We start from the raw sequence: 11,404 nt of genomic DNA, 5'->3' as shown, positions 1-11,404 counted from the left end.
TGCTCACCTTACTAGACCTGGATAGAGGTGGGCGGTCCTTGGGCTTCCCACAGGTCAGGGAACCCTGATTGCTCTTCAAGCTGATGAGGGAAGGGGACTTGATCAGGGGAGGGGGAGGGAAATGGGAGGCGGTGGCGGGGAGGAGGCAGAAATCCTTAATAAATAAATAAGTTTAAAAAAAATAAATTAAAAAAAAAGCCCAACTAAAAACAAAACCTTCAAAATAATGAGTGTGCTACCCAGATAGCAGTTCCGTTGAGTTGTAGAAATTGCCCTCACTGAGCCCCTTCTCCATATAGGAGGTTGCAGGGTAGAATCGTATCTCTGATGATGTGCTGAGACCACAGGTGGCTGGGAGTACAGCCACATCGAACTTGGGGTTCAAGGTCTGGCTCTGTGGTGCCTGCCGTCTGGAGCGGCTCAGGCCTCTGTCCTGCTTCATTTCCAAGTGGAGTTTAATGTCTCTAACTAACTAACACTAGATTTCCATGAATAGTTTTTCCTTAACTGACATTTTTTAGGGACAGTGTGCAGCTGTTACTTACGCCTTTCCATAGGAAAAAAAAAAAAGAAAACTGGTGGTTTTCTTTGAATTTTCAAGGGTTACCTGCCTACCTGGTCCCTAAGGCTCAAGCCTTATGGGCTGCCACTCTCTTGTGGTGCCATTTTCTCTCCTGCTCACAGCAGACCTTGTGTTGCTATGATAACAAAGGATACAAGGGTAGACTTGTTGGTCCCAGCTCTGATACAAGCGAGTCCTTCCCAGTCCCCTGCGGTGACAGTTTACCATGCAGCACAAGTCACCGTGTCTTACCGACAGATCCGTGTCAGTTAGTGTGTTGCCTTTGGATAGACAAGTTTCGAACTATATGGCACCGTCGAGTATGAATTCTGTTTATCCTAATGTCCAGGCCTGCCCACCGTAGCCTAGTCAGCATCCCGTCTGCCCTCACCAGCTCAGTGCCATATCTACAGCGACCTGGCCACTATGGCAGCTGGTCTCTCTGCCTCTGAACTCTGGGGACCCTAGAGAAGCACCCCAAATACAATTTATCTATGTATGCCACCGCCCTGTTTCAGACCCATTAGTGGCCTCATCAGCTGTGACATCCGGGCCTTGCCAGTCCCTCTTGTCTGCCTACTCTGAACCTAGTCTGCTCTGGCTCCCTTCAGAGCCAGTCTGTGCACCTTCTTTACCCAGCATCTTTTGTCCTGCATAAAAACTGCCCCCGAGGGCCCTTCTCCATACCAGACAAGTCACTGCCTCTGTGCCTCCATAGCAGCACTCTGTGGTAAGACCCTCCTCACGCATGTCACACTTGATCCCTGTTCATCTCCCTACCCCTTGCCCTTACCAGTTCTCTGGCAGAATCTAGGATAGCAAAGCCTGGAGATTGGAGTGAGGGACCTCTGGGCCAGACCTCTTGGAAGCAGATCACCCCTTGCCCTGTAGTCCAGCATGGGTGAAAATGACGACTATCCTTGGCTTGTGCTTGTACCCCAGGCTCTGGCCCATGACTCCTTGCCATGACTACCTACCAGCCTTAGCTCTGGGGCTGTTCAAGAGCACACAGCACTGTGTCAAGGCCCTCCCTGTTCCCTTCAGTGGTGTGACTGCTTTCACTGCCAAGGATAAGCAATCTAGCCCAGGAGAGTGGGCCTTCATCATTCCCACCTGCCCCTCTCTCTTAGTTGGGCATTGAAGCGAGAACTGGGGACAGACAAGGAGAACACATACTCCAAGAACAGCGGACAGCGGTGTTGGGATGCAGGGGTTGAGAATCCTCTGACCATTGAGATCTGGCTAACAGAGACTTGTTTTTACACCCAACTCCTGTGTAGACAAGCCCCAGGCTTCTCCTCTGTGAACCCACAGTTGACAAGCCCTGTGGTGCTGTAGTCCCCAGTGTCAAGGCCTCTGTCCCAGACTCGAGCCATTGCACACTGCACATTGCACATGCTGTGTAGACTTGCCTCTGCCAGAACCACAGGCCGTTTTAATCACGTCTCAGCCCCTCAAGCATGCCACCTGCATCTTGAGGGTTTGTCAGTGACAGGTGGAAGCAGGTGGTGTAGACAGTACATGAGATCACTTATCAGAGTGGTCAGTGAACCCCGAAGCTTCAGGTCTGCAGGCCTCCCTGAGACCTTCTGGTCCTTTCTAGCCCCAGGCCATGATGTCTGTGTCATGGCCAGGTGTCCACAGTAAGGCCTCCTGGGGGAATGTCTCTGTTTGTCCTTCACAGCTCTGTGTCCTTTGTAGATAGCTCTGTTTGCTCACAGCATGGCCAACAAATGTCTGCATTGTTTTTCTACAAGATGATGTCATCAAGACTCCAGCATTGAAAGAGGGAGAAAGAATTGAGAATCCACTTTTCTATCAAAACAAGTAATTTATACATTAAGGGAATGATTAGTTTCCAGTCAAGAATTCTAACATTTTAGAGCCACAATTTCAAATCAAGCTTAATTTGTCAAGTGACTGAAAGTGGGTTTTTTTTTTTTAGAAAATTATTAGCTATTTTTTTCAATATAGGATTTATAGTCCCAATTAGTATCTTGTAATGATGTTTCCAGGATAAAATACCAGCGTTCAACTTTTCTGGCCACAAATGTACAACATATATCAGTTTATTTTTGGAGATCTGAAAAATTAGCTACTGTAAATAAAGTCCCCAGAAGACTTCTCCGGGAAGGAGAAGAACTTACAGTAATGTGGGTGACATATTATTAATTAATAACGTGACCAGCCGCTGCTTCAATTAAAAGGACAACGGAGAAGGAGGCCTAGTAGGTGTGTGTGGCCTGGTGGAGCTGAAAGGGAGAGCCTTAGGACTGGGGCCTAGGGGCTGCAGGCCTCTGTGCCATGCGCCCAGAGCTCTTGTCTAGCAGGTCCTGTGAACAGGACCATGTCTTCAGAGCAACTTTAGTTGCCATTATTGGAAACCAACTTCAAGACAACTGAAGAAGGAAGAGCTACTTGGAAGGGCCCTGGAGAGTCTCCCCTAGGACTGAGGCCAGGAACCCCAAAGAGCCTCCTTTTAGCCTGCCCTTCTAAAGGTCACACTTAACTGGTATCTCTAGCTCTATTTAGATTTGGGGACCTGTCTGGCATGTGTGTACCATCGAGTTCAGACAAGATTATAGACACTGTTACAGGCAGGCAAAACCAGAAAGCTCTGACCACCATGTATGGTGGGACGGCTACACAGAAAGGGCATCCAGGAGGCACCAGGAGAACTTTCCTATACAGGTCATGATCAAGGGTATCTCGGGGCAGGAAAGAGCCCACATAGACTAGGCTGGGCATGGGATGGTGTGAGGCTGGACCAGGTAACAGCCAAGAAATGAGGTCATGAACTAAAGGGATTGGAAAGGACCGGGGGGAATTTAAATCCAGGTCAGTGGCACTGTAAGGTACAGCTATGCTGTTGTCTAAGAAAGCACTCCACCCCGTCCTTCCATGGCCTTTAGGAGCAACATCCATGCAGGACCGCCAGAGCTGAGAAAAGGCAGGCAGTCTAAGCACAGTTACTTTACTTGTGGAGTCCTTTACTTGGGCTGCATTGGCCTCTTCCTTCAGTGCTTCGGTATCTTGTAGAAGCAGTGTGTAGAAGCAGGAGCCCTCCTGAGGTGTGCTCCTCAGCATTGTGCAGAGGGAACCCGGTGTGAGTCTTTGTTGTCTGCCTTAGACAGCCCAGCTATCCTAGGGAACATTGCCATCCAGCCCCCACATGCTCTTGCTCATAACTGGATCAGGGCAGACACGGGGCACCCCACCCTCCATGGTGATTCACCTCGCCCCTTCCCTCCCTCCAGGTCACGCAGTATTTAAACTCACGTATCTAAGCAGTCATGACTATAAGCACCTCTACTTCGAGTCCGATGCAGCCACAGTCAGTGAAATCGTGCTCAAGGTGAGTCCAGTGTGGCCTTTGACCCAGGGATGGGAGGATGGGGTTCTAGCTGGGCTAGTCTCAGGCCAGGGCCACACCAGCCTTGGGGCAGTGGCTCAGCACCTGCTGTAGCCAGAGCAAGACTCTTCAGCTTCCTTCCTCCCCAAAGGCCTAGTTCTTCATCTGTGCTTTTTACCTTTCATGCATTGTTTATTTTCCCCAGCCACTGTCAGGAGCCCTTTGAGGCTCGGGAGCCAGCTGAGGAGACCATACTTTTGAATCGCTGAAGGTGATTTTCTCAACCTGTTCCAAGCGTGCCTACTGGGGCTAGCCTGGTATGAAGCTCAGCTCACTCACCAGGTACCTTCCCTGTGCCAAGATAGTGTTCCAGCTGCCTCAGCGATGGCTCCTCTGTCCCTAGAGCACTCTACCTCATCAGGGGAGAGAGACGAAAATAGAAATTACAGTAGGCTACCGATAGTCACAGAGCTGCTGTGTGGGTGTGTAAAGGGGAGACTGGCTGGTGTTGCCCTGGGTAAGCGTGCAGATTCACAGCAGCCTGGGAAGGGGCTGGCCAGCAAGCTGGGTTGCTAAAGAGGCTACATCCACCTTTTAGGTCTTGTTGATTCAGGAGCTCTAGGGCAGGACCTAGGGTTGGCCCCCTTCTATGAAGCACCCCACACCACCCAGGCTACCGGTCCCTGTGGTACAGCCCGACCAGAACTCCTCCAAACCAGCACTCCTTTCGCAAGGCAAATCCTGCACAGTTTAACAAGTAGAAGAAACAGCTGAGAAGAAAGAAGGAAGACATCTCCCTTTCCCTGGGCTAGATGAGCCTGACTCATACCTCTGGGCTTCCATTCCTCCTTGTAGGGTGGCCATCAAGGGAGCTCTATTGCCCCCACCTGCAAGGAGCTGCTCAGGTGTACCATAAACCAGATGAGATCCATGACCCTCTGGGTCATTGTCTCCTGAGAGAAGCAGTTGGGTGGCAGTGACAGGCACTGAACTAGCCTTGAAAGCTCCTATTGAATCCTGGCAAGTCAGAGGTGGGCACAAAAGGTGTTCGCATTGCCTGCATGAACAAAATGCCCAGAGGAAAGGGAGCGTTGGTAGAATGGAGACTGGTGAACTGGCAAAACCAGAAACTGACAGTAGATGTGGCTGGTGTTGAAATGTGTTACCAATCCCTGAGATGCCCTGGCTTTACAGGAATACCACAGTTCAAAGACCCACAGCCACCCACGAAATCCAAAGGATAAAGCTTCTGGGAAGACAGTTGAGGACAAGGCACAGCGACATGGACAATGGGGAGGTTTATAGGCTACCCTGACCGAGGTGAGGCCAGCGTCCACTCTGGACTGCTGACTCCCAACAAGTCAAGAGTTATTCCATCCAAGGAGCTTGTGCCAGGAAATGTTTGGAGAGTGGGTAAAAAAGTATCCCAGCCCCCCACTTCATCAGGGCCTGGACTTATTTTTATAGCCAACATTAAAATATTCAAGTCTTGAGAAGGGTTCTAGTAAAATTATAATTCTGTGTTTGACATCAGAATAGTTTCCTCAACAGCAGATTGATGACAGAAACCCAGGTTTATGACTTGAGTACGAGACCGGAAGACCAAGTACAGGGAAGCCACTTACAGGACAGAACACTCCCTCAAAGCAGCACTTCTCTGCCAAGCCCCCAGGCCTGCCTTCTCCCCTGAAATGTCTGTGTCCGTCTCAGGGTGTTTGTAGAGGTATCACGTCACCGTGCACCTCAAAGGGCTTCATCCCAGAACCTGACTGACACAGGAAGCGATCATGGTCCTGACCAGAGGCTGAATTTCACTTTTCCTGTCCCCTCTCTCAAGGGGCTAAACTCCAGTTTTTCCACCATCCCCTTCATGTCATACCCAGGACTGTATGAGCTTTGTGCCCGAGCTCAGCCACCAGGGCCTTGGCTGCCTCCAGAATTGACAGGAATGTTAAATCAGGCTCTGTACGGTTCATCTCAGACTCAAGTAACATGTCCAGAGCTTAGAATGAGAGTTTAGACCAAAATTAAGAGCCCAAGGCTAGTGCCAGCGTAGCCATCACAGGCTTTCCACAGGACGATGGAGCTGAGTAGCAGCTACATTTAGGGTGTCTCGTCTGCCGTATTTCATCTAACCCTCCCACATTCCCTCGTGGTATAGACATCCTTGTCCCCATTTTATAGATGAGGACTGTGCTGCTCAGGGCTGCCCTCTACCCACCCCAATATGCTGGAGTCACACAGTGCTCAGTCCCTCCTTCCAGCCTCGAGATGAATCTCTGAGGAACCGCTGTGCTCTTCACACCAGGTTCTTCTGTGATTGAGTGATGGAGGCTGTGACTTTATTGACCATGAAAACTCCCTATATTTTTATGCCTTAAGCTGTAAAGTGCATCGAAAGTAAACCACTCTGTAGTGCATAAAATCGGGCACATTTTAAGCCACAGCATATTAACCAGCTAATGGCAGACCAAAGGGCGATTTTATCTTTTGATTATTACATTAATCTTGCATTAAAATTATCTATGTGATTATCAGAAAGCACTGAAGATAATAAATTTAGGAAACAGTTGGCTTGTTGAGAACCATTTTAGAATGCTTTTGTCAAATTAGATGTGCCAAAAATACACTGCAAACACTGGGTCAGCTAAGTGTAGACGGTACAAGCCAGAGATGGCATTTACCAAGCTTGAGAACGCCTCCTGCCATCTCCACACCTCGTCCACACTGCCACCGATCACCCTCCCAAGCTTACGTCCTGATTTATGGCTCTCCATTGGTAGCTTGGCAAGGCTGTGAACAAGTGAGGCAGTCCCGTAGCCATGCGCTATCCTGTGCTTCCCTCTGTTGATGACCAGCACAAAAAGTCTGCGGGGCCCTTGTCAGAGCCTCAGCTGCCTTCTCCAGCCCAACTTGAGCTTTCTAGCCTCTGAGAAGTGTGAGAGGGGAACAGTCTCTGTGTTCACAAAGTCCAGGCAGAGCAGAACCGTGAAGGAAGCCATGTCTGAAAGTGCACGGGTTATCCTGAGATGACACGCACTCCAAACTGAAGTCCACCCTCACTTGCAGTGACCTCAGCCCTCTGCGGTTATCTGACTGACTCTGGCTGGTGGGGTGCAGCAGACATTAGAGGAAGGCCGAGGGGAGCTTTGTTATCACTTTCCACCCACCACATTTTCTTCCTCCAGATGTGGAGGCCAGGGGTGCCCTATGACAACCAGGGCTGTAGAGCTGCCTGGACAAAGCTGTGAGAACATTAGCCTCGGGATCAGTAGCCCCACTACTCACCTGTCTGTTGTCAGCAGCAGCTAGTCCAGGGTCACCGCCCAAAGCAGGTGTCCCTTCCACCCTGTGCTCTGGCCTGGGGGAACAAACTGTGCCTCCAAGTAACAGTCCTGTCCTTCTGCTCCTAGGTCAACTACATCCTGGAGTCTCGAGCAAGCACTGCCCGGGCCGACTATTTTGCTCAAAAACAAAGAAAACTGAACAGACGTACAAGCTTCAGCTTCCAGAAGGAGAAGAAATCAGGGCAACAGTAACGCTGGCCTCCAACCTGTTGCCTCAATCCAGGTTGCCTGCAGGGCCAAGTGACCCTGGAGTCCACCTTCATCCTGCAGTGCCTGATCTCACAGGCATAGGGCTGCTGGGCTCTGGGGAGAGGGTTAGAAGTAGAGGTGCCCTACTCTGGAGTCTGGGGACATTGCCATTGGACTGAAACCTGGCAATGGCTGTAAGTAGCAGTGCCCAGGAACCAGACACCTCCTGGAGAAGCCACGCGCTGCCCAACCATGTTCACTGCCTGGCAGTCCCACCAAGGATGTACATAGCCATGCCAGACAGCTCCTTGCAGCTTGATCAAATTTCTTAAAGCAAAGAAAGAACAAAAATGTACATTTCTTTTTTTCCTTTTAATAAACAGGTTACTCTTTATCATGGTTGGTATGATGGACCATTTTTGGGGGGCAGAGAATTGATTATATTATCTTCTTTAAAATCTGTTCCTGTTTTGATCAGGCAGATTGCAAAAGCTGTAATTGGCACTCTCAGAAGGAATGTTTAGGCTTAGCCAATAGTTAACTATGCCATTTGTTTAAATGAGAGTATTTGCTTTGAGAATAGCATCTTGGGAAGTTAGGAACAAAGGCCATGCACACGTGCGTGTGAGTGTGTGCGTGGGTGCGTGCATGCATGGCTATCTTTTTCCCCTTCAAAGGCCTTCTCAGCATGTGACCTGAGAGACAGGTGCTGTAGGATGGTGTGGCAGACAGTGTGTCTCCAAGCATTGAGTTCCCAGCCAGGGTGGTCTCTCATTTCCTCAGAGCTGGTATATATGTTCAGCCAGAATCCCGAAGAGTTTGCCTCACTGGCCCTGAACCCTGTCTCCTGCCCTATTCCCAGTGCCTGCTGAGAGAGCTGTGTTGGGGATTGAGGAGTAGAGGGAAGCCCATGTCCTTGTACCCCAAGCCCTAGGAAGAAAAGGCAGGGTGCCCAGCACTCTGACACCACACCTCTGGCTACACCAGATGCCTCTGCAGACCTCGCCATGGTTCCTTCTGTGACAGCACCCTTTCATACTGTCCTGGACCAGGGCCACAGACCGACATCTCAAGCGGCCTGTGTTTAGAACATTTTTTACATCATTGTGTCTGAGCCTCTCAGAGCCAGTGTATAGGTCTTTGCTAAAGGGTCATCTGGGTGAATGCCTCTCTCATTCCAATCCGTTCAGACAACAGGAGCACCCTTTTCTAATGTCTTCCATTCCTGTCACCCCAAAAAAGAAATTATTTGTAGCTTGCTCTGTATTTGAATTTTTAGCAATTTTATATTTAGATATCTTTGAAATGTAAATGACTAATTTGGTCATTAAATCTTGTCACATATTCGATATTAAAATACTAAAATAAAAGTCATAAATACCCTCTTGTATATTGCTTTGGATTTTAAAGCCTTGAGTACACAGTGCTGAGGTGATGGTACCACGTGGGTCTTGTGGGGTGACACGCACTGGCAGTGGATATGCCCAGCCACGTGAAGCCATACAGAAGACACGTCTGGGCATCCTTTTGCTCGAGGGGCAATGGAATCTCGGACTCTGCTCTTCACAACCGGTGGTATGTGGCTCTCAACTGGCTAGGGTCTCGGGGCCTTGAGTTGCCTGATGTCAGTCCAGATGCTACATTAGGCCAGCTGCGATCAGGGTTCTTAACTCCTCAGGTCATTGTGAGCTAGCTTCCCAGTCTTAAAAGACGCCCCCTAGCCCTGATGGGGGAGTCTGGCCCAGCCCCGGCTCAAGGTAGCTCGTTGCTGTCTGGCCTAGTCTCTGAGCCTCTGGCAACAGTGCTGACTGGCCCCATGCCTTCTCTATTGGCCAGTTTGGACATCCTCACTCCCTGTCACTTGCTGACTGCTATAGACCAGAAGTCCCCCAGCTCAGGGGCATGGTCCACACCTCGCAATATGTGGCTGTACTCTGTGGTTGTGTCTCTTTTCCCAGTTCGGAGCTAGCAGCTGGCCTACACTTCTGAGTCTCCGTGGAGGTAGCCCCACAGGCCATATCCCTGCCAGCTGCTTTCATGGGCTCCCCGTTGCCTCGGATTCAGGACCATAGCACTGTAATACATGGTGTATATGGGGGGAGGGGGCACCAGTCAGGTAATGTGGCCTCCAGACCAGAATGTGCTCCAACCCTAGCTGTCTCCTTACTGCTAGACCTTTGGGTGAGCTACTTCCTTGAGCCTCAGTTTCCCCTTCTGTAAAATGGAGATGAAACTAGTTCCTTCCAAGGGTGCTTGTGAGGGTTAGATATCTTGCGAGTGAGAGTGACCAGGTTCCCAGACGGTGGCACACGCCTTTAGTCCCAGCACTCAGGAGGCAGGTCGATCCCTGAGACGTCAAGGCAGGCCTAGTCTACGGAGAGAATTCCAGGCCAGCCAAGGATATACAGTGAGAAGACCTTCTCTCCGAAAAGGAGGTGGAGAGATAGCTCAGTAGTTGAGAGCTTTGACTGCTCTTCCAGAAGACCCCAGGTTTAATTTCCAGCTCCAGAGGATCTGATACTTCTGACCTCTGCAGACACCTGTACTCAGTGTGCACATACCTACATGCAGGCATACATACCTACACATAATTAAAAATAAGTCTTAAAAAATAAAAATAAAAAGTGGTCAAGATCATCACAGGGAAACCCACAGAAACAGCTGACCCAAGCTAGTTGGAGCCCATGGACTCTGGACCGACAGCTAGGGAGCCTGCATGGGGCCAATCTAGGCCCTCTGCATGCGGATGACAGTTGTGTAGCTTGGTCTGTTAGTGGGGTCCCTAGCAGTGGGATCAGGGTCTGTCCCTGGCACATGAGCTGGCTTTTCGTAGCGCATTCCCCATGCTGGGATGCCTCACCAACCTTGATGCAGGGAGCAGAGCTTGGTCCTGCTATGCCATACTTTGTTGGCTCCTTGAGAGGCCTGCCCCTTCCTGAATGGAGGAGGAATTGGGGTGAGGGAACGGGAAGAGAGGAGGGAAGGAAAACTGGTATGTAAAATAAATGAAAAAAATATATATAATCAGTAAATAAGAATAGGCCAGGCTCCTGTGTTGATGAACAGCACCCAGACTTAGTGTCTTATGAAAGCCATTTAATCTAGCATGGGTCCAGCTTCCTCTGACGATCACAAAGGTCGGGGCTGGAGGATGGGACCTTCTACCCCCAAACTCACAAGATGACACACACTCCAGGGAGCCTAGGAGGGGGAGCCACCAAGGGTGAAGAGTCACAAGTGTGCTTCCCAGTGTCACCCTTCGCTGGCCACTCTACAGGAGCACCTTGTCTATGGGCCTGTTTAAATCTGCAACAGATTTACTATATTCTGCTCTGGGCTAGTGTGGGACCCTCTTATTTAATGCTGCAACACTTGCCTGCAATTGAACATTTTCTTTTAACTTAGACTAGCCTAAGCTAGTTGGAGCCCACGGACTCTGGACCGACAGCTAGGGAGCCTGCATGGGACCAACCTAGGCCCTCTGCTGGATGACAGTTGTGAGGAGACTCTCACCTCCAAAGCCTCTTTAAACAAGGAGAGCCATGCAGTCAGGATTTAGTGAGCACACTGAAATAAATATGTAACTATTCGGGTTTAAAACGCTCACCCGTGGAAGAATCTGGAGAGATGGAACGGTTGAGAGCACTGGTTGCTCTTCCAAAGGACCCACGGTTCAATTGCCAGCACCCAGATGGCAATTCACAATTGTCTGTAACTCCAGTTCCAGGGTATCTTGCACCCTCTTCTGGCCCCCGCCACGGGCACCAGGCACACATGTGGCACACAGACATCCATGCAGACAAAGCACTGTACACATAAAAAATAACAGGGAAACATTTTAAACCACGCGTTCAAATACCCCGAAACCATGACATGCACAAGAGACTGTCCCACACAGAGACAGTAACTACCTTTGGACATTTTTGAAAATAGTTTTTTTTTTTTTTTTTTAAA

The 11,404-nt window shown here is 49.8% G+C and overlaps 1 protein-coding gene across 6 annotated transcripts in view; it reads left to right on the top strand.

Moving 5' to 3' along the window:
- Mapkap1 (mitogen-activated protein kinase associated protein 1) overlaps positions 1–7,844 on the top strand; it is a 226,745-nt gene extending 218,901 nt beyond the window's left edge. For all 6 annotated transcript variants that reach the window (XM_026777621.1, XM_026777619.1, XM_026777615.1 and 3 more), the window contains 2 exons: positions 3,820–3,917; positions 7,328–7,844. In XM_026777621.1, coding sequence (XP_026633422.1) covers positions 3,820–3,917; positions 7,328–7,453 — 224 coding nt within the window. In that variant the 3' untranslated portion in view covers positions 7,454–7,844. The remainder of the gene's footprint in view (positions 1–3,819; positions 3,918–7,327) is intronic.
- The last annotated feature ends 3,560 nt before the right edge of the window (positions 7,845–11,404 follow it).

This window comes from Microtus ochrogaster, chromosome 4 (genome assembly GCF_000317375.1).
Source record: "Microtus ochrogaster isolate Prairie Vole_2 chromosome 4, MicOch1.0, whole genome shotgun sequence".
NCBI classification, from domain to species: Eukaryota; Metazoa; Chordata; class Mammalia; order Rodentia; family Cricetidae; genus Microtus; species Microtus ochrogaster.
Note: the sequence above shows the minus strand (reverse complement) of the source record. Positions and strands in the feature narration are given on the sequence as shown.